Here is a 26058-nt window from a genome sequence, read left to right on the forward strand (position 1 = left end):
AGCGTAGTGTCCGGCCTTCCCGCAATAAGTACAAAGGTCGAGGTCGCGGCGTCTCTTCCTTTCTTCATCGGTAATAGGACCTTTCTGGTAAGGAGTCGAACCTCTGGGTTTGACGACCTCCTTCTCATAGGTTTTGGTCCGTTCGGTGACAACTCGCTCGGATCGAACCGGATTCGGTTCCTTCCTGCTATCCTTGCGAGCGTTCCGCTTCTCGTCCTCTCGGTTGAGAACCCCATCATCGTGAAGCCTATTGTCCGCGTCGACGGCCTCATTCCTGAACTCGTTGAAGTCTGCGAACTCCATCCGTTTGTTCAGGATACCGAGACGTTCCACCACCTTGGCCTTCAGTCCTTTCTTTGCTGCAGCGATAAGAGCTTCATCGTTAAAGCCACACAAGGGACTGTACTGGGTGAATTCGGAGAAGTACGACGAAGCGGATCCGGTTTGAACCAACTTGTCTAAAGCGGCTTGGGCTGCAGCTTTCTCGTTGGAGCCCCCGAAGTTATGCTTCAAGAACCTCTTGAAGGCATCGTAGTCGTGTAGGAAAAGGGGTTGGTCCGCTTCATCCAACTGGAGATAAGACGAAACCGTTTTAAAAGCTCGTCCTCCAAGAAATCCGATAGCGAAATCGATCTTGGATCCTCCAGTGGGGTAGCGTCCAGGTAATTGTCGGAAGACCATGTTGAGTTTAACGATGAATTCGTCTAACTCCTTGGCGTCTCCCTTGAACGTGGGTGGATCAGCCGGTTTCAGTTCCTTGGTCCGTTTGGCAAGCAGATCCGCTTCGTTCTCCCGAAGGGGAACGTCCCTCATAGGAGTATAGGGATCCCGGGACCGAGCTACCGAAGGTCGGTGAAGTTCTCTAGGGTCGATAGTAGTTCCCGCTAGAGATGGAGGGTTGGATGGGTAGATGTTGAACTGCCTTCGAGGAAGGGGAGCCGGAATCTCTTCTCGTGTAGCGAGTTCGTCTCTTTGTTTCCTGATCGTCTGCATGAGTTCCAGGATTTGTTCTTCGAGACGACCAATACGTTCAGAGTCCGTTTCCCTAGGAGCCGGATTCGTTTCGATTGAGCCGGTCCTGGCTCGGGAGAACCGCTGTTCTTCTTCTGGGGGCAGGTCGTGGTTTTCGGATTAGACTGACATTGTCCTAACCAGGTGCGATAAAGAAGTTCCGATATGCTGTTACGGCGGAAGTCGCTTATCGAGATAGGTCCTAAGTCGTAAGGCGTAGGGTGCTTATAGGTGAATCGCAGGTAGTCGGGAGAATGTCGCAAGTCCGCTTAGATGAAGCGGGTTCGGGTGCGGGATACGAATCCAGAGATATATGGATAAGGAAGGTGATCACTTGGTGTGAGGTACCGGATTCGGTCTAAGGTAAATCGATGAAACGTAGATACTTAGCGACGTCCTTGAGTTTGTAACCTCTCCGCAACACGTCTTGAAGATGTTGTAACAAGTCAGATAGGCGTGTATTGAATGTGATATCGGAACTTGACCTATTACTATTACAGAGCGTCCTCTATCGAATTCGGTCAAGTTCCTCTAGCTATTTATACGGAGACGAGTACGGAGACGAGGCTGGCGAACACTGAAAAGACCCAAGAGAAAAGAATGGCGAGAGATGGCGAAACTGGAAGAACGAGATGGCGAACAGACGAATCCTGTCGAGAGCAACCGGATTCGGTAGAGGAGGCGAGTTTGAGTTCTCATTTGTCCCTAGGTACGTCGAGTAAGGTTGGCGAGGTCCTGAGTAGAGTTGTCGTGTACCTCGAGGTCCTTGTACCTGTGTGTGATGTGTACCGGGAACGTATTGTTGTTTCGGTGAATGGTAAGGCGAATGGTAGGGACGACCGAATCTGCTCCGAGGGAATCGGATTCGCCTCGTCGAGCCGGACTTAGGTGTATGCTGATGTCCGTAGATCTAGCCTGTGTGTCGGTAGTCGACTCACGTGATGATCCCGTAACAGACCCGTTCTTGTAGATCGATCAGTCGCCGTCGAAACAGTCGACTCGTGGGAACGAGGACACCCTGACGTATGCTGGGATGCTATTGGCATGACGTTCCCTATCTTTCACCGTCTCTGTACCGAATTGGAGACGTTCCGGCTCGTTACGTCGACTCGACACCTCCCTGCGAAGGTGAAAATCGGTGTAACACTATGGATGTTACGACATGGCGGCCACGTACGGGAGATGCGTTTGATCTTTCAGCTCAGCCTACGAACACTCAGCTAGTACGTCTGGTCGTAATACTTGGCCACGGAACGACAAACGTACCGACGTTCCGATCGATAGTACTATACATGAAGTCCTCGACGCGCTGTTCGACCCTACGTTCTACTATCGATACGTCAAACAGCCGACTCCCGCCACGATCGATCGAGAGCTCGAACAGTACCAAGACCCACGCTTCCGGCCTCTCACGGAACGGTGTCTAGGTGCTATTGACGGCACGCACATCAACGTCACCGTACCGACCATCGATCAGCCTCGGTATCGCGATCGGAAGGGGCAGATTTCGACGAACGTTCTTGGCTGTGTCGACTTCGCTGGCCGTTTCACCTTCGTTCTAGCCGGTTGGGAAGGTTCAGCACATGACGCCAAGGTATACAACGCTGCTATAGACGACAAGGACCTCGTAATACCGGAGGGATACTGGTATCTCGCCGACGCCGGCTACCCTAGTCGTTTGAACCTCGTAATACCGTTCCGCGGCGTACGATACCACTTACAAGAGTGGGCTCGAGCCGGCCTACGGTGAGTACAGGCCTTGTTCTTATAGACCAGCAGCCGAACCAGTATCCACGTCGTAGGCCGCAAACACCGCTCGAGCTATACAACCGACGTCATTCTAGCCTCCGTAACGTCGTCGAGAGGGTGTTTGGTGTCGTCAAGAAGCGATATCCGGTATGTTACGGTAGTTTCACCTAACATAGACCCTATAGAACTACAACGAACGTTCTCGCTGACGTCGAACACCTCCCTCTTGTTGAACTCCTCCATTTGTTCCGTATCGCTATAGGTCCTCGTTACCGGCACGTTTTACCCCATCGATACGCAGATTCAGATCATCTATGCGTGCTGCGTACTCCACAACTACGTGGCGTCGAACGGTGGCGACGACCTTATAGATGAGGCCTTAGACGAAGAAGGAGGGGAGGTTGTACGCCGACGTCGAGGGAGAGGGAACGATGACGATAGCGATGGCGAGGACGAACGGGAGAGGCTGACGACGAGGCAGGAGACCGTAGCGGCTGATCGACGACGTAGAGAGATGGCGGAGGTGATGTGGGCAGGCTATGTCGAAGAGGGAGAACGTCGACGTCGGTGATGTCAGTATTCGTTTACGTATATCGTAGTATTTCGATGAAAAACGTTCGATCTTCACCCACCGCGACGAGGTCACCTAATCGTCCGTTTCACCCAAATTCAACCTCTGTCTTTCCTTCGCTACCGTGCTAGTTATATGGAGTTCTAGGAATTTGTCGGGTAAGGCCTGAATCATGGTGACCTTCTCTCGGTGTTCGATAAGGTAATTCAGATATAAAAATGTATCTGTTTCACTTAGCGAAAGCCGCTCAGCCGCCTGTTGAGCCTTCTCCATCAACTGCTGGGCAGCTATCTGTGGGTTATGCCTAAGAATCTTGCCCAGGTCCTGATGTATAGCGCTCAGACTGCTTTCATCGCTCGAACGAGACGATTTATTCCCTCCTCGTCGAACGGGAGTAAGTCGAGAACTTGTAGTCGATGTAGACGGCGTTGGCGTAGACGGGAGCGGTGAGGCACTACAGGGGTGATAGTGTTGGTGTGGTACTATAAGAATCTCGAATTGTACTTACGTAGCACCGCCGGGACCCGTTTCATCATCAGATACGTCGATATCCTCGATGTCGACGTCGTTTTGTTGTTTTTTCTGCCGTTGGTTGGTGCTGCTTCTTTGAGGTCGTCTAACTCCTTTACCAGTCGCACGACGTCCCAGGCAAAGCTCTTGAAAGTCACGGAAGAGTTCCCACCTGAAGCCTCTAAGTTTATATAGCTCGGCGTCTCTCTTACTAGTCGCCTATACACGTTTGAACGTTCGTCGTAAACCACATCGTATTATCGACACGGAGGGACGAAGTTGTGCGGAAGCGGATTAAGGTTGACGAGAGATCTCAGCTCTGAAGGAGGGGCATATTCGTATGTCGACTTATCGACGTCGACATACATCTACTTACTCCTGCGATCTTTAATTTTTGCCATGCATCGTTGTCAGCCGTAGCACACTGGTTGTCGTCGTCCCAGCCGAAGCCTGAGATCTCCAATAGGTCGGCCAACGGTTCTAAACGGTGTTTTTTGAGCTAGAACATAGTGAATTCGAGCGTAAGTCTTGACGATTGATGGAATCGATCAAATACTTACAAAACGGAAACGTTCGCCCATCTTCTCCGCAGTCTTCGCTCCACCCCTCATATTCGGCCTCTTATTGCACTGTTCTGCCGCCCTTTGATATACGGACGACTTGAAACCGTTATCGGCCACCTCACCGGAACGTTTTGCCTCGAGAAGAACGTCCGTAAGAATCCGATCGTCCTCGTCGTCATAGGAGCAGTTTCGACTACCGGTACTCCTGGCCTTGCGACCTGATTGGCTAGCCAACGTGGGAGTAGGACTGATGGACCGTCTACCGGAGGTGAGGCTCGACATAGACGTATCTGCTCGTCTAGAACGATCGTCTTCAGTATATCGCGCTGACCCTCCCTGCGTCGACGCAGAACGTTCTCGACTAGGTCCCGGCGTCATCGACCACGACATCTCTCGCTGTAGCGGCCGTTCCGGTATTCTGAAACCTTGATCGTCGACCTGCGAGGACGGTGCTATCGAAGAAGGGGGGGCTGTCGACATCGAGGGTGTACGAGACATCGAGGGCGTTCGGTACGTCATCTGCGGCTCGAACGTTCCTGTATATGCCGTCGACGTCGCTGACGACATACTATAGCCAACATCGTGCGTTCTAGACACATCTGATTGGCTAGTAATAAACGGATAGCCGTAGTAAGTCGGCTGGGTGTTTTGTAGGGGGTTGTTCGACATTTTTACTGATGTTCTTGTATGTTCGCGGAACAGGTTGAAAGTACGAACATTCCCTGAACACCAGCCAGATTACTAGCAGCCGGTGGAAGACCGAACCTCTGTACCCGCCATCACGTAACATGTTCAAAATCCGATGCAAAATCTCTCGTTTTCGACCGGATTTTGGTCGTCGGATTTCGCACGTTTTTCAAGCCACAGGAACGACTAGTAATACGCTAGCGAGAATTGTGGCCGCAAAAACGACGACGTAGGCCCTTCGAATTTAAATATCAGGCTGAAAATCCGACGATTTTTAAGATACGGGTTTTTAGTAAACGCACCCCAAGGGAAGGTGCGGCGTGAAACGCGTGAGAAAGCGATAGAGTCGACTCGCGCGAGCTGCCTGATGCCGTAACGTCTACATTTTCCATCCACTGCCACTTCCCCCTTTGATCAAGAAGAACGAGGTCGACATTCAACATCACACTCTTATCTCTTCCACCCCCCCCCCCCTCTTCTTCTTCTCTACAAAACACTTCTAACACACAAAAAAAGCAACATCTTTCCCCTAAAAAACAAACCCTAGTTTCGTCAAGGAAAGAAAGAGAGCAGACCAGCCCCTGTCGCCCGTACACAAAAAACACTTTTAAAAAAAGACGACACAACACCCTTTTCCCCGAAAGCGGAAAGAAAAGAGATAGAAAGAGCAGAAATCAACCCCCCGCTTCTTCTTTTCACCACCCCCGCTCCCCACTTTTACAACTACACTTCCAAGTAACGAACTCACCTACCATAATGTCTGCCGAGACCGAGACCAAGCCCACCGTGCCCGAGTCCACCCCGGCTCCCGCTCAGGCTCAGGAAGAGTCCAAGCCCGCTGCCACTCAGGAATCCAGCGCCAATGCCAGCGCTGCTGCTGCTTCTGCTCCTAGCACTGCCGCTGCTACCACTACTACCGGGACCCCGGCCAGTGCGAGTCTTTACGTCGGCGAGTTGGACCCCAGCGTCACCGAGGCCATGTTGTTCGAGATCTTCCACATGATCGGACCCGTCGCCAGGTGAGCGTTGCGCGAGAAATATAAAAGGAGTGGGGATTAAGCTGACTTGGTTATCATTTCCTGTGCTCTCTCCTTGTTTTCGTCTTCGATGTCCCGTTCGCCCTCCTAGCATCCGAGTCTGCCGAGACGCCATCACCCGTCGTTCCCTCGGATACGCCTACGTCAACTACCTCAACGGTGCCGACGGCGAACGAGCCCTCGACAGCCTCAACTACAGCTTGATCAAGGGGCGTGCGTGCAGGATCATGTGGAGCCAGAGGGACCCGGCCTTGAGGAAGAGCTCGGCTGGCAACATTTTCATTAAGAACTTGGACGAGGAGATTGACAACAAGGTCAGTAGTCTCGCCGTGAAGCGTATGAGAATTCTTGTGAGAGACGCGAATCTGAATTCTGTGTTCTTGAACGACCAGGCCCTCCACGACACTTTCGCCGCCTTCGGCAACGTCCTCTCCTGCAAGGTCGCCGTCGACGAGAACGGTCGATCCAGGGGATACGGATTCGTCCACTACGAGACGGCCGAGGCCGCCGACGCTGCCATCAAGGCCGTCAACAACATGTTGCTCAACGACAAGAAGGTCTACGTCGGACACCATGTCAGCAAGAAGGAGAGGATGAGCAAGGTCGAGGAGATGAAGGCGCATTTCACCAACATTTACGTCAAGAACGTCGACGAGGGTGAGTCGAAAAAGTCGCAAAGACGCGGTTCGTGCGAGGTTTGTGGTACTGAATCCGAATGACCCTTCAGCCACCACCCAGGAGGAGTTCGACGGACTCTTCAAGCCTTTCGGTCCCGTCGTCTCGTGCGCTCTCCAGTTCGACGAGGCCTCGGGCAAGAACAAGGGATTCGGATTCGTCAACTATGAAAACCACGAAGACGCCAAAAAGGCCGTCGACGAGCTCAACGACTCTGACTTCAAGGGCAAGAAGCTCTTCGTCTCGAGGGCTCAGAAGAGGAGCGAGCGTGACGAGGAGTTGAGGAGGAACCACGAGGCCGCCAGAATGGAGCAGGAGAGCAAGAACCAGGGAGTCAACTTGTATGTCAAGAACATCAACGGTGAGTCTCAGCGTATCATTGCGTCAATTCCGCGTGAGATCCACACATCTGACATTTGGACGGCCGCTCGCAGACGACTGGGATGACGACCGTGTCCGAGCCGAGTTTGACGCTTTCGGCACCATCACCTCGTGCAAGGTCATGAGGGACGACAAGACCGGCACCTCGCGAGGATTCGGTTTCGTCTGCTTCAGCTCGCCCGACGAGGCTCAAAAGGCTATCGCCGAGATGAACGGCAAGATGATCGGTACCAAGCCCCTCTTTGTCACCATCGCTCAGCGAAAGGAAGCTCGTCGTGCCGCCCTCGAGTCCCAGATCGCCGCTAGGAACGCCTCGAGGATGCAGATGATGGCCGCCCAGGGTATGGGAGGTCCCGCCGGTTACATGGCTCAGCAGCCCATGTACTACCCCCCTCCTCCCGGTGCTTTCGCCGGTGGAGCCCGTGGTGGTCCCATGATGGGTTACCCTGCCGGTGGAATGATCGGAGGTCGACCCAACGCCAGGTTCGGTCCTTCCGGTCAGCCCATGGGCGGACCCGCCGGTGGGTACTACGGCATGCCCCCCGCTGGCGTTCCTTACGGTGGCGTCAACCCGGCTTACCGAGGTGGTCAACCCGGTGGACCTCGACCCGGTGCTGGTGGACCCCGAGGTGGACCTAACGGTGCGCCTGCCGGTCCCGCCGGTATGGGTCCTCAGGCCCGTGGACCCCAGGGTGCCGCTCGTCCTCAGCAGCAACAGCAGCAGGACCAGGCTCAGCCTCAGAAGCTCAACGCCGCTACTTTGGCTAGGGCCGCTCCTCAGGAGCAGAAGCAGATGTTGGGAGAGGCCATCTACCCCTTGATCTTTGCGTGAGTTTCGATGTCGCGTCTAGTTCGTTGTCTGCACCTCGTTGACATTCTAATCTCCTGCTCTGCCTCAAAGCACCCAACCCGAGCTCGCCGGAAAGATCACCGGTATGCTCCTTGAGATGGACAACTCGGAGCTCCTCCACTTGGTCGAGCAACCCTCGGCTTTGAAGTCCAAGGTCGACGAGGCCCTCGCCGTCTTGGCCCAGTGGTCTGGTGACGAGGCTGCCGAGGGCGGTGCCGCCCCTGCTACCGAGGCTGCCGCTCCCGCCGAGACTACCGCTTAATTGCGGTCAGTCTGGGGAACAGTAGAGGAGGATCGGTGACAACGCAAGCGAGATGGAAAGGAAGGGGTTTCGCATCGAGAAACGTGCATTGTTTGCACGCAGTCGGTCTCGGGGTCTCGTTTCATCCTTTTAGCTTTCGACTTGGGTTACTTGTTTTTTCCGCCTAGTCTCTTTTGTCATTTGCGGTTGTGTGTCTGTCGAATATACATCACGGCCAGGGCTGGTCTGTTTTTCTTCTTAAAATAAGTTCGGGTCTTTTCAATGATCAGCTAAAGGCACGCGTGGAGTCATGAATTCTCGGTCTTTGCGTGTGCCTGGGATATGTTCGATTGTGGTGTGCTAACAAGGATATATGGCAATACAAGTAAGAGCGTGAAGCTATCCCATCAGTTGCGAAACATCCGATGGAGGTCGGACGGATTGGGTGAACGTCAGTAGCCTAGATGGACAAATTCGGATCAGCGTCGTTGTCACCGTCGTGCATGTCTAGCAAGCATCGACTCACCTCTTGACGCTCTGAATGTACTTTCTCGACACCTCGTCGTTCAGCACATGCGCAACATTGTCGATTCCAATCTTTTGTCGGGCTGAACGTTCGTGAATACTGTGTGCGCAGTACGATGTCAGCAAGAGCCAGTCAGGAAACGCTCGTTCTAAAGACTCACCCGACCATGGTAACTCCAATGGGCCAAGCGGCATTTCCGATACTCAGACGCAAGTAGGCGTCGTTGGCCCGTTGATAAGATCGCATCTGGGCATAGTGGATGACTTCAGCGAGTAATCGCAAGACGTCCGGTTCGAGGTCCTAAGATCGATCGAGAAGAGAGCGATGAGCATTCGCGCGCAGTGGGCATTTGCTGGGCGTTTCGTATCTCACTCTCGCTCGCAAGGCCTTGAAGAGGGGTTTCAGGTATTGTGCTGTTTGGACCTGGGTGGCGGCTGCGTTTCGTCCTTGTACGGATCGTTTGACGACGTCTGCGAGAGATCTTACACTGCATTAGCGCAAGTTCGATGCTGATGACGGTTGAGGCATGGTTAAACACTACTTGCCTGGTCTGTCGTCCAGGGAATCTTCCCAATCTTGCAACCATCCCTGAGCAAAAAGAGACGTCTAGTTCAGTTCCATCGCCGAGGCGTCTGTTCCCAGAACCGACTTGCGACCCACCTTGAGCGCATAGTAGATCAAGGGATACACCTTCTTGGGTTCGGTCTTGACCAACTCCAGATCCAGGACTTCCGGTTCCTCCCTCAGCTTGCGCCTCGACACGCTCTCATCGCCCTCGCCGTCCTCGCCATCACCATCCCCTTCACGACCCTTTCCCTTTCCCTTGCCTCGATTATCAATTTCCCTATAATCCATCGCCTTTTGTGCCTCCTCGAGAGCCTTCTTAAACTCGTTCGTTCCTCCCTGTCCGCCCCGCTCGTCCAGCAGCTCGAGCGCTCGTAGACGTAGCCGTCGTTCTTTTTCCGTCTCTCCGAACAAGAGGATTGGTTGACCTTTGGCTCGAAGTCGTCGAATACATTCCGAGGCGGAGATGTTGAACGCTTCAGCTTTGGGTGCTTCGGGTGCGGGAGATTGGGAAGCCGTTGTCGATCGGTTTCGAATTGCGGCAAGACGAGCGTTCTGCATGGAGGTACCAATTCAGCCGTGGCGTCTTGGCACGACCCATCGAGTTCTGACGCCGGACACTTGCTCACCTTCTCCTTTTCCTTTGCTAATGCTTCCTCCCGCTTCTTCTGCTCCTCAGCCTCACGTTTCCTCTTCGCTTCTTCCTCTTTAGCTCGATCGATGTCTGCCTTTCTCATGTACTTTTGAGGTCGGGAGCTCCCCGAAGGCGGGTCGGCCAGGTCCTTGCGCTTGTTGCTGATTTCGGACAGAAGGATATCCATACTAGCTGCTCTAGTGAGTGATAGGTGGGTATGGGTATGGAGGTAGAGGTAGAATGAGTTTCGACTGATCATATGCTGAACAAGGTCAATAAAGTGGGTCAGGAAGAGGGCTGTGGCTGAAGGTCGAGGGGGGGGGGGGGCGACGCGCCTGGAACATGAGCGACGTGCGGCGCGGTACGGGCATAGGCGACAGCCGATGATGATATGGATGCATGGCATGATGATGATGAGCTGCTATCGTACTGCGCGTACTGTCAAGAGTTGCAAAGACGGTCAGCATTGCCGACCTCGTCCTTTGCTTACGACCGTTCCCGCGGCACCACCAATCCTGTAGATAGCTCTGATATTACGACAAGATGGCGGCCTTTTTCGGATTCGGAGGAACTCCGGTAGACGTCGAGATCAACCTGCACGGCGAGGAAGGACGCAAGCAGATCGAGCAAAAGGGAGAAAAGGACAAAAAGGAGTTGTGTGCAGTTTACCTGGATGGAGAGAGCGTATCTGGTCAGGTCAGTCCTCTTCAGCGATCCAGACGATGAAAATGATCAGACAAGCTAGAACGGCTACCTTCTTGTCCTGTTGGCGATTCCGCATTACAGGTCACGGTGAGAGTCAAGGATGGCAAGAAGCTGCAACACGATGGCATTCGGTTAGAACTCGTAGGGAGCATAGGTCAGTCAAAAGTCCTTGTTTGCATTTAACAACGAAGACTTGAAAACTGAGACTTGATACTGGTTATTGTCATGCGTGACGCCAGAAATGTACTATGACCGGTGAGTACGCTCCGCACAGCTGTACAATCTGTCATTCCCGTATACTCACCTAAAGCTGACCACGACTCTCTAGGGGCAACCACTACGAATTCCTCTCGCTGGCGCAAGAGCTGGCGGCTCCGAGCGAGATGCGTCAAGCTCAGACGTTTGACTTCAACTTCAAGAACGTTGAGAAGCAGTACGAGAGTTATTCGGGGATCAACGTCAAGCTGAGGTGAGTCCTGACCTTTCCTCGCAATCATGACGATGTTCGGCCTTTTCAAATGTTATTTGATGCTCGCTGTGCGCAGATACTTCCTGCGATGTACGATCCACCGACGGCTAGGGGACGTGATTCAGGAAAAAGACATCTGGGTGCACAGTTTCAGGATGCCGCCAGATTCGAACATGGCCATCAAGATGGAGGTCGGGATCGAAGACTGCCTGCATATCGAGTTCGAGTACAATAAAGCCAAGTAAGCCCTGCTCCTTTTGGTCTGCCTGTCACCTTCTAGCGCCTGACAGCCGATTGCTTTTGGCGGGACGATGCTGGTGCGTAACTTAGGTATCACCTGAAAGACGTGATCGTGGGCAAGATCTATTTCCTGCTAGTACGGATCAAGATCGAACATATGGAATTGTCCATCATTCGGAGAGAGACGACCGGATCGGCTCCTAATATGCAGAATGAGAGCGAGACGATCACAAAGTTTGAGATTATGGATGGAGCGCCTGCGCGGGGTGAGCATCTCAATCTGAGCCGCGAACAGTCCAGGTAGACGATTTCCCGCTCACTCGGTCTGTCCTGTGATGTAGGGGAGACTATACCGATCCGACTGTTCCTCGGCGGCTTCGACTTGACACCGACGTTCCGAGACGTCAACAAGAAGTTTTCCGTCCGATATTACCTCAATCTCGTCCTGATCGATTCCGAAAACAGGCGGTACTTCAAAGGTGAGTCCCGTACGTCTCACAATGATGTGGAACGGGGTCGCTGATGAAGTTTTGGCTTGATACTGTAGGTACCGAATTTACGATTTTCCGGTAAGCCTTCCTCTGCATGACGACATTACAGCGACCATCCTGACCCTGACTTTGTGCGTCGACCTTGTTTTGATCCGCGATATATCTCTCCAGCATTCCGTGAGTTTGTCGACTCATTGTACAGTCGGTTGATGACAAAGCAGGTCGCTGACATATCCTTTATGACTCTTTAGCGAGAACTGATTTGTATACCGCATAAATGCTGTCTTGAATTGGATGTAACGGTTGATACATGGGTATGTATAGTCTTTCCATTTTCGCACAAGCCCAGTAAAGAGGGCCCGAATCCTGAAGCCCCGGGATCTCATTGTCGCTCGTGAGTTCGAAGAAGACTAGATTTGACGTCCGCGCCCGAAGAATACGGTGGCGAATGTTTGAACCTCGACGAAACCGAGCAGGCGGGGCCTTCAGATAACGGAGACAAAGATGAATCTGATCAAGATCACATCCCCAAGTCCTGACTTCATCGCCCAACACACTGCAGTCTTTTCAGCCCATAAGCCGGTTAATTCTCGACGCAAACAACGAACGAAACAAGCTGATAACTGTTCGAGGAAAAAGTATTGCGTCCCGGCTTGACCGGGAAAAGGCCTTCAGTCGCGTCGATTAGCTTTACAGACTGAATACACCACACGGATGTCCGAGGCGATCTTCTGATAAGACACCGAAAATCATACTATACAACCAAACAAACTTCCGCTAATGCTGCCAATACCCGTACTATCAATATGGAACCTTGGACATCTCACCCGTCGCTAACAAGTCATCGTCAAACATCTCGGGATAGACATCGTCATCCTCGCTTTCGTGCTGGTACCGGTCGTCATGATCGTGATTTGAGCCGAGATCCACATCGGGCGATCGAGCCCGTTGATCGTGTTGCGCTTCCTTGTATTTCTGGAAACCCCGTTGGTCAAAGAATTCGTCTCCTAGATATTCACCCTTGTCCTCGAAGGAACCTGGCATGCTACTGGGCCGAGAATCATGTAGAAACTCGCCTCTATCTGAGATTGCGTCTTCGTCATAGCCATAATCGCTTCCATCATCCGCCGGGTGAGACAAGGGGGAGCTTGGGCGCGAGCTGGCCGAAGTAGCCTTGCGACCGTCGTCTGTGCTTCCTGCTATCGTCTGGCGTGAAGCGCGTCTGGCAATACCGGTGAGTCTTCCGAGCATGCTCAGTCTGCCCGATGTGTCGGAGGTGGCGCTCAAAGCCGGCGATACAGGCTGAGGTGGTGTCAAGTCTGGAATAGCGATATCTGGGATGGCTGGTCGCCAATAATTGAAATCGGTATATTCTGGGATGACCTCGCGATGCACAGGCGGGAACATCTGATCGACGAGATCGGTCTGCAAGTCAAAGTAACGCGTGAGCAAGTTGGAGAAACCTGGATTGAGGGATTTGCATGAATTTACCATATGGATATAGGACGACTTGTATCCCGCAAGTTCCAGCAGCTCCATCTTGACCTCTCCATAAGAGTCGATAGTAAATATACGGGAGCTCGGCACGTTTACACTCCGGTAGGACATGGCATCGGTGATACGATTGCCGAATCCAGCATAAAATGCGCTTCGAGACCCGCCAAATAACCTCTGGATATCACGGAGACATGCCATCTTGAACAACTCGGGTTTGCGCATGATGACCTCCCTACAAAGTAAGACCAGGCTTGATTAGCCCGAAATTCTCAGATCGACGGAGATAGACAGCCAACACTTACCGGTGCAAAGAGGTAAAGAGACGATCAGGGCTCATTATAACTGGACCTTCCGGAAGTTGATATTTCCCTTGACTAATGCTCTTAAGGTAGTCCCTAGTCGAGTCTGCCTGACCGATCGCTCTCGAAGTGAGATACATGATCTTGTATCCATTGTTGCAGACGTCGGTGTATAGCTTGGCAACACCCAGGTGTGTCCAATCTCGTCCAATTGCGGCGAATACATGGCCCAAGGCGTCCGATCTGATAACCAGCAGGTCAGTCGCAGACTTGCAGATCCATATCGAAGATTCATACGAACTTGGTGATAGTCCCGTCAATGTCCGAGATCACCACGTGATCACGCTCCTCCCACAGAAAGATCCTGGCGGAGCACTGAGCGACGCCCGAGTACGATGATGTTACCGAGAATATGACTCGATTGGCACCAGGTTTCAGTTTCAGCTCGCTCTAAACAAGGCTGTGTTAGTGCAAGGAATGTGAATCACGGTGCCTTCGCTTTCAGACTACTGACGAGCTGGCTCGACGTCAACCGTAAAGTCTTTGCGTAGTATAGCTTGTTCTCTGAAGGATCAGCCTGGTTTGCAGCGCAAGCCACGAGTCAGCCTTAATGCACTCAATGATATTCACACCGATCGGTCACTGACATCTGGCTTCAAGGCGGGACTAGCTTCAGCCTTTCGGTCTTTCACAACCTCAGGTGTCGCCGACCTGACGAGCGGAGTGACAGGCGTTGTAGCAGGCTCGAGAGGTATACCGGCACTTTGACCTCGTCTCCACCATCTCGACCATCCATATCCTTTCGAACCCTTGACATCGACGGACGTGGCGTCGACGCCGATCGAAGACAATGAAGGCAAGGTTTCAGACGCAGCTAAACCGGACGACCCAGGGGGTACCAGAGACCGCCGGTAGACCGCAAGTGCGGCTAGTATTGGTGAAGCATTCTGCCAGGTCAAGAACCTGCATCGTTCACGGTGAGGTCAGCAGACCTTCAGCGAGAATGCGATGAAGTCGCTCACTTCGAGTCATAACGGATCACTAAGTCGGGTTGGTCAACGATCTTGGGGTCCTCCACGAAACGCTTAAACGTGATCCGGTTGACCTCAAATACATCGGCAAGGATCTGGACAGCCGCGAGATCAGCAAATCGCTCGCCAAGCCAGGTAAGACCGTCGCTTACCTCATCCAGATTGTCCTCTACTTCGTCACCCGCCAACACGTCTCCGCCTAGACCAAGCTCGAATATATGGCTTTCACCCGCCATGTCCAGTATGAACTTGTAAGGATCTGCCTCATCGTTCTTGAGTACCCCACCGGGTGTCTGATCGGTCATCGGTGGTACTGGGGATGTCGCTGGCCGTACCAAGGGAGGTGCGCTCTGCTGTCTTTCTAGATGCTTCGATTGGGGCAAGAGAACCGATGGTCTGGTCGGCATCCCTTCTAGCCGATTGACATTAGGTGCTGATACGCTGCTCGACCCAGCTTTGTGCGTTGCTCTAAGACTAGGTCGATCGATGAGACCGGGAGATTCCGTCTCGACCAGAGAATTGATCCGGGCATGTCGAAGCGGATCCGAAACCTCTTCTGCCGGGGTCTTTGTCGGGAACCCACCCCATTCCCAAGTGTAATCCGACTGAGTGGTAATCCCGGATCCTACCTCTGGAGGTTCGGAAGCACCTCGACTGAACCCAGCTCTCTGTCCCGGTCGAGTGGAATTACCGGCCAGTTCCTTCACATCGTCCGCTTCCTCATCTTGCTCAGGCGCATCGCCAAAGCTAAGCCGACGCTTGATCTCCCAAACCACATCAGATTCCGGTCGTTCAGGTGCGCCATGTCCTAAACTGTCTTCTGCCGTGATCGCGCCCGCGCTTAGGAGCAGATCTTGCGCGAATTTGACTAATCCGTCACTACGTTCGACATCGAGCACTTCACCCAAACCCATATTATCCCGTAACCGTTTCTCACTGGCTTCCGGTGTGTCCTCTTTCGCTGTCGTATTGTCGAGGTTGAGCTCGTTTAACCTCTCAGCTGGGTCCGTTTCGACAAGGTTGCGAAGATGATGGTCAGAAACGTCGAGTTGGCGATGATATCCAGCCATGTCCAGCACCACATCTGGCAGCAAGCATATTGAAAGCTTTAGCTCGAGGGATCTTATGATCAGGAGTACGATCACGGACCTTCGTTGTACAGAACCTCGGGAGCTTCCCCTTCTCCATCCTTGAGCGCGGGTAATCGCGCGTCCGCTTTATCCTGCAACGTGGCCAGGGGATCTGAACCTGAACTCTTCCTGGAAGGTGAAGACGAGTTTTCCAAGCTCTTCAAACTACTGGTGGAGCCCTTCCGCTCGCGCTTCAAGCTGAGGTTGCCCAGTCCCACGCTCACGCTAGGCACGTGTGCTTTATGATCCCGGACGTAATCCTTCAACGTCTCGGCGCGATGGTAGTAGCTCTCGGATCGTGCTTCTGGACGGTTCCGGAGCGGATTCGGGGGAAGGGGACCCGGCTCTTCCTGCTTGATTTTGATGTCTCTCTTGCTAGTGTCTCCCTCACCAGGACTTGAGGCATCGCCACTTCCCGACAGGAAAGATGGCAGGAAAGACGATGCCGTATTCAATATCGATGATGGCGAGACGGACGATTGTGCTCCCTGTTTCTCCGCACTAGATTCCCTGATATGACCTTTGGCATTGTTCAAGATGGCTGCTTTGGCCGTAGGTAGCGACCCTCGCCTTTCCGAATTCCTCCTCGCTCTGGATACCGATGAAGCCGACTCGGGCTGCTCCGTTGGTGCTGTATGCTGTTTTGCATCGAGCTCGAAAGGCTCAGGTTCCCCATGCATGTTGGCCCGTCCGTCCTGTCCGAAAGGCTGTTGCGTAACATTGTCCCCAGGGTCTACCTTTGAATCGTCTGTTTCAGTGATTGGTGATGTAGGCGGCGATTCCTATGACGAAACGAACGGCATTCAGCCTGAGATCGTGACCTAGATCATTGCAGTCTCGAATCCCCAAACTTACTTGGGTGGCCGACATGACCGGACTAGTCTGCAATTCTTCCGGCACCTCGGCATCGGTCTCTACCACAAAGAAGGCTTCTCCAGCCTCTCCCACCTTCATCCAGACAGGAGCCCGATGTCCGTTTTCGCTCGGCAAGTTGTCGGGAAGCGTGAGTGTGACCTGTTCCCAGTGATATGGGATTCGCAGTATGAAAATATCGATCTAGAGGACGTTGAGGCAGCACCAGATTGCGTACCCGCTTCTCTCCGGCTCGGAGCACCTGCAGCTTGCCGAATCGGACATGGAAGGGCGAACAGCTGTATACATCTTCGCCGTCCTTCAAGAATCGAAAGAGATCGAGTCAGCACAGATGCTGGGAGAATCCGAAATGCTGCCCTATGAACTTGCCTCTCCTCTCCGCCGCACCACAATGACATCGATGGCACCGGACAAGGTAGCGGGATTGATTCCCGAGTCTGTATCGCAGGTATCGGTTAGCGACAGTAAATCGTATATTTTACACAGCTCGAGTCCGGTATTCACAGTACTGATATGCCTTGGACAGGTACTGCATCTTGTGGAATGGTGGCCACTAGCTAACGTGTATTTGCCTTGCCTAGCCACATGCGTAAACGAAAGGACTCGAAACAGGTAACAAGGCGGTCCTAGGTTCCGTTACGGGTTGGGCGCGAATGCAGGTTGACCGGGTAGATCTATGATGATGGGGTGCCCAAGAGACAAGATCGAAGAGTGTCAATAATCATATAGCCAACGACAGCTACGATGTCGAGATGGTACGATGCACGATGTCGCTCTCTACCGTTCCTCCGGCTGTAAAGTCCCCGAGCTTGTTAGCGTCGTCCTACATCATCAACCCAAGTGGAGGGCGACGCGCATCGTCTCCCAAGCGCGAGCAGCCGCATACGTAATAGAATGCAAGTCCGGAGCCGACGGCCGGGCGGTAGGTACGCAGCATGGATATCATCGCAACGATCGACGCATCTATGCATCTATACTACAAGCTACAACGTCGAGTGTCCAGACCCGTGAGCCCAATAGGAAATTGGCTACGAGTTCTCCCCTACTGGCTATTCGGTATTGCTGGCGTACTTTTTGTTCCGAGCGAATATGTGAGCGTGGGACAGTCCACGAACCGACTGGAGCCGAGGTCTGTGAATTCGATACGATACAGACATTAGAGGAGGGATATAGGGAACCGCAATACTGCAGAATTGATGTCTCACGGATTGACAAACTGCGCGGACGTATCGTTAGCACCCCAATCTTCCCGCAATAGCAAACCTGAACCAGACTCACCCAGGCACATTCGAATTCTTCCGGGTTCCACAGGCTCTTTACGATTTTGTGGATCTCTTCCCCGCCAGGGGTATACCAATCGTCATGTCCAGGTCGACCGGTCAGTCCCGAAAAGCCGTCTTCGAGAACCTTCGCCCATGCATCCTCGTTGTGGTCGAGCAATGCTTTGTGAAAGATCGGTTTCTACGACAAGATCGGACAGTCACATGAGCAGACGATTCTGTGTGGACGAGAATCGATCAAGGTAGCTTACTCTGGTCCAAAGAATGCTATGTCGCACGCCATACGGCACATTGTACGGCCAGTCGTTCGGTAACAGACACATCCCCTTTCCTCCTTTCAACAGATCCTCAGCATCGAGATCCTCGAACTTGACCCATTCTCCATCTTCTTTCTTCATGACCTTCCCGCTCGTGCCATCTGCACAGTTGTTCTCCCTCGGAGTGGCCGGACGTGTGGGAGCCGGGGTGTTGTACGTCTCCGTGAACTCTTTGGGCAGCCTGACGTCCAAGATGTATCTCTCGACCGTTCCGTGTATCTTCTTGAGCTCGATGTTCCACTTGTCATAGCGTTGTTGTAACTCTGGATTCCGTTTGAGCGCTCCTAGGTCACTGAGTTATTACTGTGTTTGATCAATTCTGGCAGTCCGCTAGCTTTGTACCTGCGCTGACGAGGGACTAACCATTCCAGTATGCTAGATCAACAGCGGTTCAGTTTGTCGATACACCAACCTAGTAGAGCGAAGTAGTACTCACAACGTACGCAACTGGTCCCATATGAACATGCGGGGGAACGAGTCCAGTTCCGCTTGCGAGGGAATCCCTGCGACAACGTTTGGCGGGAGACCGTACACTTTCGGGTGTGGCATGGTGGAGTGACGCTTTGGGTTTCGACCAGTCGAGGTGATAAAAATATGATTGAGGCTGGCTGGCAGACTGGGTGGATCAAAATGTAAGCTAAGCCGCGTACGTACGAGCTGCCTCTTTGTTAAAGATTTTACGGGTTGGCCTCAGCTCAAACCGATCGAAGATCAAAGATCACCGAGATCACTAGATCACTAGAGCTCAGAGCGCTCAGAGCTGTTGAGCTGGACCGTATATAACCAAAACAACGGGCCGAACAGCGCAATAAGGGCCGAGCGAGGTCGGGCTCATCCGAAGGAAACTATATGACGTAAGACGGACCTAAAGCAGGAAGACAAGATCACGTGATGGAACTCTAAACTGTAAAACAAGGAGGAAGGGCGCTGGCCGGTGGTCGCGTTTCGCACGTCGCACGTCGTCAGTATCAGTTTCTCAATTCCTCTCTAGTCTGTCTGTCCGGATCATGGGTGATCTGGTTATGTTAATATCGTCTAGTAAGCTAGTAAGCTGGTTAGTGCTCGATCTGGTCGGCATAAACGACGGAGGTGAAGATAAGGAGAGCAATGACATCTAGGCAGACCTGGAGCACAGCTCTATCATATCTTCAGGGATTGAAGCGTCCAAAAACTAAACCGATTTGCGAATGAACGGTATCAGAGCAACGCCAGTACTGACACCCCACGTATACTGACCGCCAGAAAATCTTCCAGTGCAACCATAGAGAGCGTGCCTAAGGGTGTCGAGGTCCTCATAGGCTGACCACCCCAGAGGACCCGGACGAATCGAGCGCTTCCGTCTTTCTTCCAAACCTCGAAGACGATCCTGTATCATCAATCATGGTTAGCCAGTGCAATCGGATGCAGTGACCTCTACCGCCACTCACTCGGCCCCCATCCCTGAAATCAGAAGCGTATAGCGAGAAGCCATAAGCATTCGTCTTAGTTTACCTGTCCAGTATGTGCTTACCGGGCCAAACCATCTGGTCAATCTGCAAGAAGCCTAGTAGAGCCGCCAACGAGCCATCATGAGCGATATTGTGCCTATATTTTACCGAGCTTCCCGCGGTTCTAGATTCGATATGATCCTTGACTTCCATCATCCAAGGTCCGGACCTTAATGTCGAGTATGCGGTCGAGTTTTTGGCATCACGGAAGAGGTAAGAGTATTCTGCAGCACGGTACCTCGGGTAAAGCTTGGTGCCTGGCATCTGGTCAATAGAACATGCGCTTACCGAATTGACCGAGCCGATATACGGTGTTGGCAAGTTCCTGATTGACACAGACACCGGTATCGCCTGAATTGCACGGCAGAGCCTTCGAACTGGCCACAGACGGATATCAGTACTGAGAAGGTACCCTTCGAGATCCGAGGGAGGCTCACTGGCATTGTTTAGCACTCAAGTTGTCATAATAGCTAGAAAGACAAGCTGTTCAGCCCTGAGAACGGATAGATGAGATATTCTCCGCTTACTGATCGAACGATCTACTTCCGTTTACCAGGTCAGCGATTCTTCGCTCCGACATGATGATCTCAACACTCACGTATGCCAACCGCCATTGTCGTGCCTAAGGATACCAGACACGGCGTCCAGCTCGTCAAAAACATCTGAAGCAGCCTGAAGATGTGCCGCCCATGGAGTACCCGGACCGGTATAGTTCGCTCTGAGCTGATCGGCAAGCTTGCAGGAGAAGGCCGGTTCTAGCGAATCGAATGCGGGGCTCTGCCGACGGGATCATCAGGCGAATCAGCAAGGTGGATGAATATAGGATTGTGTGGAAGCAGGACAGACCTGGATGTTCGCAACGAGGTCATTCAGATCGGGATACAGGCCTTTCGCGATCCCTCCAAGGACTTGCGAAGTGATTTCCTGGGTAGAGATCCGGGCGGCGCTCATTCAGCGTGACCGACCCTTGTTTCCGCTTAACATGACATCTGCACCTCACTCACGTTATTAGTGACTCTGAAGACCATCTCAGATTGATTGTGATGAGCGGGTAAAAAGCCGAGCCGGTCGTGGTAGACTTCTCGTAAATGCTCTCCATGAATTTGGGCGTCGACGATAGACTCCTGTCGAGGGCTGATGGATAAGGCGTAGCCCATACCAAGCGGTTATGAACGGAAACTTCAACTTACAGCCGTGACTTGAGGGAACTGACAGTTTGACCCCTTGAACCCTACCGGAGCAGCGGCTGCCCACGGATTGACCTCATCCCTGACCCCCTGCCAAGAGATCGGTACAACCTGGTTAGCCGGTCCCGAGGCGTTTCGAGCGTAGTGATATGGTCGATCTGAGGAACAGTCCCAAGTGATGTCTTCCTCCGGGAAGATGTTCCCACGGTAGGGGGTACGTTTGTGGTGCCTATGAACGACCTCTACGTATTCCAACGTGTAATCGGGGCTGGGAAAGGGGTATTCCGTGGCTGTGATTCTAGGAGGGTTATCAAACGGTATCTTGGATATCGCTACGATCTAGCAGCAAGCATACCTCGAACGTGAGGCATGTTGCACCAATTATAGATGCCATAGTCTTCGTCAAGGACCTCCGACGAGTTGAAGATACCAGGAGCTCCTGAACCTCGCAGGACGTCCTCGATCGAGCTAGATGCATGCGACTTCGGCGGATACCGGGAACTGAACACAGACATGTCTACCAGCTTCTCTCTAAAAGCCGTCGTTGAAGCGACGGGCGCAAGAGGGAAGACCATGCTTGATTCTTGTAGGGTAAATAGGGAGAGATTGCCTTGGCAGGGTTCCATGGCGATTTTCGATCTGTAACAGTTTCAGGACTGGCAGTTTTTGCACCACGTCTTCGGAGATATAGGGTAAAGGCACAGTGTATATATTGCATTGATTCAAGGCGTCTAGATTACGAATGCACTTGGTTCCTTTACGTCCAGGTCTTGAGGGGTGAGGTTGAAAGTGGTGATGACGCTAATTGAAGCAACCGCCCTGGACCGTACTAGATCTGCGTCCGAGCCGGATGTATCTGATTAAACTAGTCACGTGACTCTAAGGTGAACTCCCGTATCCGTGACACTTCCCCTCGAGATCGAGATCAATTCAGCCTTTACCTGCTCGTCAAAGTGTCGTCTGGCACCCCTGACCCATCTCGACTTCTCGCTCTCCAGACGCCTTGACGCAGCTAGTATCAGGCTATGAACCTCGTTTTCCCCCCTTCGCTGGGCGTCATCACTGAATCCCCCAACCCGACCCCGCAGGACGAACCCGACTCGCTCGAATCCTCCATCCACTCGCTTGGCCCGGCCCCGCCTAAAAGAGCAGAATCGGTCACAAGCATGGCTGCAGAAACTTTCGACGTTAACGGAGCGTACATTAGGGCATTGAACGATGAGCAGGTCGGTGATTAGGATATAGAAATCGGGAGAGCTTTCGGCTAATCTCATGTATCTTGGGTCGAGCTAGGTTCCACACCCGTTAGCTGCTATCTTGGCTCTTACCCAACTTATGGAAGTGTCTACCGGTGAGCCTAATCGCTCGTCTGGTTCTCTTTTTTCTTCTTAGTCTAACCTATTCACCTTCAACTTCGACTACTCGCAGCATCCACTCTAACTGGGCTCCTCACCGAGCTAGTCTCAGCCCGTCGGAAACTGGTAGACACCCAGCCATCCTTGGGCGTCCGAGCAGGTTGTCAGCTGTTCGAAAGGTTCGTCAGTAGTAGCGGCGCAGGCGAGGTGAGTTTAAATTTTGAGTCTAGATATGCTTGAAGAGATGAAAAGGTTCGCTGACGTGGAGACCGATCACTCCCTTTCGTTTCACTTGACCCATTTTGTGATACCCTAACGATCGCTCCGGCAGGATTTTCCCTCCCACAAACGATCCCTTATCGAACAAGGTCGGTCTTTCTGCGCTGTCACCGCACCCGAGTGTAGGCACAAGATCGCCGAGCTCGCGGTCGGGTTCTTGCGAGACGACTGTGTCGTGAGTCGTCGCTCTTTACTTACAGAACGGAGAGGACGTAGATGCTGATGTCACGCAACGATTTGGGAGGATAGATTTTGACGCACTCGTACTCGAGGACGGTGATCCAGGCGTTGTTGAAAGCGCACAAGCAGAACAAGCGGATCAAGGTCTATGTCGCCGAAGCCAGACCTCAGGGATTGGGGTGGGTTTCGCGAACTCGCGAGATCTTGCTAGCCTAATGTGATCTTCTGGCTGACCAATTCGAATGTCTCTACTTCAGCCTCAAGACGCACCAAATCCTGACCCAGGCAGGAATCCCTTGCACGGTGATCCTCGATTCGGCCATCGCCTACATCCTCGAACGGGTCGACATCGTACTGGTCGGTACCGAGGCCGTCGTCGAATCCGGCGGTCTCGTATCACGTATCGGGACCTCGCAGTGCGCCCACCTAGCCAGGGCCATGGGGAAACCATTTTACGCTCTAGCGGAGAGTTACAAATTCTTGAGGTATTACCCCTTGACGCAGTCGGATTTGCCTATGCCGAGACGGTGGGGAAGGCGGATACCACTGGAGTTTGATGAGCTTGACGAGGAAGAAGATGAGGAGGATGTCGATGATAGTGAGACGGCAGCTGGAGGGGGCACGGGTCGATCTCACACGGGAATGAATACGCGCTCGAGACTCTCCCGATCGAACACCACCGCCCCGGCTACTCCCCGCCGAGTTTCCCTCTCGGACAGCGTCTCTGGACCAGGAGGGACTGCCGCGGGTGCTCTGGCGAATACCGCGCCCGGGTACGATGTCCGCTGGGAGATGACGAGAGAGATGGAGGAGAAGAACCCGTTGGTCGACATTACAGGACCAGAGTTGGTCGATCTGGTCATCACGGATCTGGGGACGATCTCGGCTACGGCCATCTCTCAGTACTTGGTCGCCTTGTTCTCGTCATAGCCTCCACCTGCATGTGGTCGGAGCGGTTTATGTTGGTTGTATCATAGTGTATTTGGCGACGATCCGCCTAGATGGAGAGTGAAGGAGTTGACAAGTTTCACGTGAGAGCTCTGACTCCCCCTTGATGAACGTTGATCGTTTCAGCTTGTCGTCGCTGTCACGCGGAAGCTTTCCGTGATCCGTGGGCGTGATTGATCTTCCAAAGGGTGTCGACGAGAGGTAAACAAACAAAAGGGGAAACAGAGATCATCACCCTCATCATGACGTCGTGTGTCATTACGATGTTCTCTCTTCTCCAGCTTGTCATGGTCATATATCATACAGTAGTAGTGGTCGAAGTCAACTATAGTCGGACTTGCCTAAACCCTTTCTTGCACAACATCTCCCTGCCAGCCTGAATCATCTCCATCGGCCAGGTCCGAAACGATACAGAATGGTGAGCCATATTGTACACGCACCTTGCGTGTCTCACCGACTCATTGATCGATAAATCATCGAATTATATAGTATACAACTCCCAGACGTTCCCCAAAGGCATCCCCGACCTCTTCCCCCGCTTCAGCCTACTTCAACTCGCCCAATGATCCATCTGCATCCCCATCAGCTCAGCTCGGGCGCGGTCGAGCGGGGAACGCCGGGTCGGGGGTGTTGTTGACAGATTGGCCGAACGACGCGAAGGTGGATGGACTTCCCCCTCCCGCCTTTGGGGTCAAGACTAGGTCGATGAAGCTCGCCGAGAAGAGGATCGTCTCGGGATCCAACCTCTCGCCTAAGGAAAAGAAGGATTCGGTACGGCATCCAGAGTCAAAGGATGGCAGATACGACGACATCAACGAAGAAGATGACGAGGAGAATGATGAAGAAGAAGAAGTGGTCGACGGGTTGATCGAGAGGATGCAGAGGAACATGAGAATCGTCTCGTCTACCTCGACGATCATGGCGAGACCAAGGATGAGCGAGGTGGAAGCGGACGAAGTGGATGGAGCACTCGGACAGGTTCCTGAAGAGATTGGTGGAACGCAAGAGGAGAGGAGTCCTGATCAGGAGATTTCGAAGGAGGAACCGAGCGACCGCGAAGCTGCACCAGGCAGAAAGGTACATCCGATTTCGCATGAGTTGTTGAGCGACAAAAGCTGACATTGAGACTACTCCAGGCACTCAAATCGCTTCGCCAACCGGCTATTCAACCCCGGATGAACAAGTCCACCCTAGCTCGGCTCAACCCTACCACACCTGCCACTCGTCCAGAATCGCCCCGTGGAGACATGACCACCCCGTCTCGTGCGACATCCCGCAGACCGGCCTCTGTCGCCGTCTTCAGACCGAGTGACATACCTGCCAAAGGATCAGCGAGTTGGAATGTCGGCATGGAGACGCCTAGGAGGAAGGTACAGACGAGCGATGGGGTCGAAGGGGGGAACAAGAGGCTATCTACAGTGATCACTCCTGCAAGCCTCAGACCGCCTGCTATCGTGAGCTCTCTCCTCTTTTCCCTTGTACGTCATCTTGCTGTAGTTGACGATCCACTTCCGCTTATCATAGACGCCACGAGCTACCCGCGCCTCTGACCTGAGGGTGACGATGATTAAGGACCCTTCCTACTTTTCCCCCACGGTAGACGATCGGTCATCTTCGCGCCTATCTGGGCTGACGAAAGAAGAGATCAAGCAGAGGGAAGCCAAGATCTTCGAGGGAACGCCTGGGCATCGGAGGAATCTGAGCTTAAAGCACGAGCTCTGGAGCTTGCGACCGGCCGTAAGCGAAAAGATTCGGTGGGCTGACAGGTGAATGTGCGCTCGAGCTAATTTGATGATCTGTACTATGTTGCGACGTCCAGACGCCTCATCGGACCAACCGATCAGCAGACCTGCGTCGGTGCCCCACGCTAGCTACCCTGCCTCCGACGCCGTCACGCGAGTTCAAGGCTCGTCCTTTACCTGCGATGTATGGCGGTGGAGGTGGGAGTTTGAAGCGCGAGTCGGTTACGAAAGAGGCGAAAGGGGCAAGCCAGATGGATGGGGGATCGAGGTCGAAGGTCAAGGCTTGATGTACGATAAGACTGCTGATATCAAGGGGCGATACGCTATACAACGATACGATGAGGATATACGAGAAAGCCGTCTGAGACGTGCATGACGATTTGTAGTCTGGGTGAGAAGGCCATGTACATTGATTGTAGCCTTATGAATCAAATCGAGGTCTGGAGATCCCCATGAACACACCCTCAATAGCCTTGGGTCACGATTTACGAGTCCAAGAAGTGGCTGTGAAAGATGTCGACATGAATGATTGAAGGGTTCCGCCGGTCC

At 52.9% G+C, this 26058-nt stretch overlaps 8 protein-coding genes across 8 annotated transcripts; 4 read left to right on the plus strand and 4 right to left on the minus strand.

The window, feature by feature from the left end:
- The first annotated feature begins 5458 nt into the window (after positions 1-5458).
- On the plus strand, positions 5459-8539 carry HD553DRAFT_284326 (polyadenylate-binding protein). The gene is made up of 6 exons (XM_046178199.1): positions 5459-6110; positions 6220-6442; positions 6521-6785; positions 6856-7164; positions 7238-8012; positions 8086-8539. Exons 1-6 carry the CDS (start codon positions 5848-5850, stop codon positions 8294-8296), a joined length of 2046 nt encoding a protein of 681 aa, XP_046036439.1. The 5' UTR covers positions 5459-5847; the 3' UTR covers positions 8297-8539.
- A 4-nt stretch (positions 8540-8543) lies between these two features.
- HD553DRAFT_311188 (putative pre-mRNA splicing factor) lies at positions 8544-10241 on the minus strand. The gene is made up of 7 exons (XM_046179937.1): positions 9995-10241; positions 9462-9920; positions 9347-9389; positions 9174-9271; positions 8962-9101; positions 8802-8900; positions 8544-8735 (listed from the first exon to the last, which is right to left on the minus strand). Exons 1-7 carry the CDS (start codon positions 10184-10186, stop codon positions 8675-8677), a joined length of 1092 nt encoding a protein of 363 aa, XP_046036440.1. The 5' UTR covers positions 10187-10241; the 3' UTR covers positions 8544-8674.
- Positions 10242-10392: 151 nt separating this feature from the next.
- HD553DRAFT_28185 (putative PEP8-vacuolar protein sorting/targeting protein) lies at positions 10393-12230 on the plus strand. Its single transcript, XM_046178141.1, has 10 exons — positions 10393-10695; positions 10786-10858; positions 10944-10959; positions 11033-11173; positions 11250-11414; positions 11504-11679; positions 11755-11892; positions 11961-11982; positions 12076-12081; positions 12156-12230. The coding sequence occupies exons 1-10, from the start codon at positions 10543-10545 to the stop codon at positions 12163-12165; spliced, it is 900 nt and encodes a 299-aa protein (XP_046036441.1). The 5' UTR covers positions 10393-10542; the 3' UTR covers positions 12166-12230.
- A 475-nt stretch (positions 12231-12705) lies between these two features.
- On the minus strand, positions 12706-17269 carry HD553DRAFT_272242 (putative nuclear elongation and deformation protein 1; the record flags this gene model as incomplete). Its single annotated transcript, XM_046177749.1, has 17 exons — positions 12706-13329; positions 13396-13633; positions 13704-13943; positions 14002-14150; positions 14215-14277; positions 14333-14663; positions 14723-14853; positions 14923-15024; positions 15244-15663; positions 15775-15815; positions 15881-15953; positions 16086-16355; positions 16461-16643; positions 16717-16875; positions 16952-17022; positions 17100-17171; positions 17239-17269. The coding sequence occupies 17 exons, from the start codon at positions 17267-17269 to the stop codon at positions 12706-12708; spliced, it is 3198 nt and encodes a 1065-aa protein (XP_046036442.1).
- A 645-nt stretch (positions 17270-17914) lies between these two features.
- On the minus strand, positions 17915-19336 carry HD553DRAFT_28321 (uncharacterized protein). Its single transcript, XM_046178175.1, has 5 exons — positions 18768-19336; positions 18695-18706; positions 18266-18623; positions 18013-18195; positions 17915-17950 (listed from the first exon to the last, which is right to left on the minus strand). Exons 1-5 carry the CDS (start codon positions 18878-18880, stop codon positions 17936-17938), a joined length of 681 nt encoding a protein of 226 aa, XP_046036443.1. The 5' UTR covers positions 18881-19336; the 3' UTR covers positions 17915-17935.
- A 109-nt stretch (positions 19337-19445) lies between these two features.
- Positions 19446-21580, minus strand: HD553DRAFT_342055 (phosphoglycerate mutase-like protein; the record flags this gene model as incomplete). The annotated part of the gene is made up of 12 exons (XM_046182703.1): positions 19446-19502; positions 19568-19697; positions 19759-19771; positions 19842-20042; positions 20107-20195; positions 20256-20288; positions 20346-20357; positions 20417-20595; positions 20665-20742; positions 20823-20942; positions 21009-21295; positions 21361-21580. 12 exons carry the CDS (start codon positions 21578-21580, stop codon positions 19446-19448), a joined length of 1419 nt encoding a protein of 472 aa, XP_046036444.1.
- Positions 21581-21983: 403 nt separating this feature from the next.
- On the plus strand, positions 21984-24055 carry HD553DRAFT_28372 (uncharacterized protein). Its single transcript, XM_046178186.1, has 6 exons — positions 21984-22231; positions 22299-22356; positions 22434-22567; positions 22692-22814; positions 22889-22998; positions 23077-24055. The coding sequence occupies exons 1-6, from the start codon at positions 22031-22033 to the stop codon at positions 23747-23749; spliced, it is 1299 nt and encodes a 432-aa protein (XP_046036445.1). The 5' UTR covers positions 21984-22030; the 3' UTR covers positions 23750-24055.
- Positions 24056-24062: 7 nt separating this feature from the next.
- On the plus strand, positions 24063-25568 carry HD553DRAFT_311206 (uncharacterized protein). The gene is made up of 3 exons (XM_046179938.1): positions 24063-24185; positions 24257-24844; positions 24904-25568. The coding sequence occupies exons 1-3, from the start codon at positions 24183-24185 to the stop codon at positions 25315-25317; spliced, it is 1005 nt and encodes a 334-aa protein (XP_046036446.1). The 5' UTR covers positions 24063-24182; the 3' UTR covers positions 25318-25568.
- Positions 25569-26058: the final 490 nt, after the last annotated feature.

This window comes from Filobasidium floriforme (genome assembly GCF_021052385.1).
Source record: "Filobasidium floriforme strain CBS 6241 chromosome Unknown HD553scaffold_11, whole genome shotgun sequence".
NCBI lineage: Eukaryota > Fungi > Basidiomycota > Tremellomycetes > Filobasidiales > Filobasidiaceae > Filobasidium > Filobasidium floriforme.

Bases quoted from the DNA above. Each gene is read 5' to 3' on its own strand.
- HD553DRAFT_284326 (XM_046178199.1), top strand. From the start codon at position 5,848: ATGTCTGCCGAGACCGAGACCAAGCCCACCGTGCCCGAGTCCACCCCG. The intron at 7,165-7,237 runs GTGAGTCTCAGC...GGCCGCTCGCAG, and splicing joins GTATGTCAAGAACATCAACG to ACGACTGGGATGACGACCGT. The intron at 8,013-8,085 runs GTGAGTTTCGAT...TCTGCCTCAAAG, and splicing joins ATCTACCCCTTGATCTTTGC to CACCCAACCCGAGCTCGCCG.
- HD553DRAFT_311206 (XM_046179938.1), top strand. The intron at 24,845-24,903 runs GTACATCCGATT...AGACTACTCCAG, and splicing joins AAGCTGCACCAGGCAGAAAG to GCACTCAAATCGCTTCGCCA.
- HD553DRAFT_28321 (XM_046178175.1), bottom strand. From the start codon at position 18,880: ATGCCACACCCGAAAGTGTACGGTCTCCCGCCAAACGTTGTCGCAGGG. The intron at 18,196-18,265 runs GTAAGCTACCTT...ATCTTGTCGTAG, and splicing joins ATAGCATTCTTTGGACCAGA to AAACCGATCTTTCACAAAGC.
- HD553DRAFT_28372 (XM_046178186.1), top strand. From the start codon at position 22,031: ATGAACCTCGTTTTCCCCCCTTCGCTGGGCGTCATCACTGAATCCCCC. The intron at 22,357-22,433 runs GTGAGCCTAATC...GACTACTCGCAG, and splicing joins ACTTATGGAAGTGTCTACCG to CATCCACTCTAACTGGGCTC. The intron at 22,815-22,888 runs GTGAGTCGTCGC...TTGGGAGGATAG, and splicing joins TCTTGCGAGACGACTGTGTC to ATTTTGACGCACTCGTACTC.
- HD553DRAFT_28185 (XM_046178141.1), top strand. From the start codon at position 10,543: ATGGCGGCCTTTTTCGGATTCGGAGGAACTCCGGTAGACGTCGAGATC. The intron at 11,174-11,249 runs GTGAGTCCTGAC...CGCTGTGCGCAG, and splicing joins GGGATCAACGTCAAGCTGAG to ATACTTCCTGCGATGTACGA. The intron at 11,893-11,960 runs GTGAGTCCCGTA...TTGATACTGTAG, and splicing joins AAACAGGCGGTACTTCAAAG to GTACCGAATTTACGATTTTC.
- HD553DRAFT_311188 (XM_046179937.1), bottom strand. From the start codon at position 10,186: ATGGATATCCTTCTGTCCGAAATCAGCAACAAGCGCAAGGACCTGGCC. The intron at 9,921-9,994 runs GTGAGCAAGTGT...ACCTCCATGCAG, and splicing joins TAGCAAAGGAAAAGGAGAAG to AACGCTCGTCTTGCCGCAAT. The intron at 9,272-9,346 runs GCAAGTAGTGTT...GATCTCTCGCAG, and splicing joins TTCCCTGGACGACAGACCAG to ACGTCGTCAAACGATCCGTA.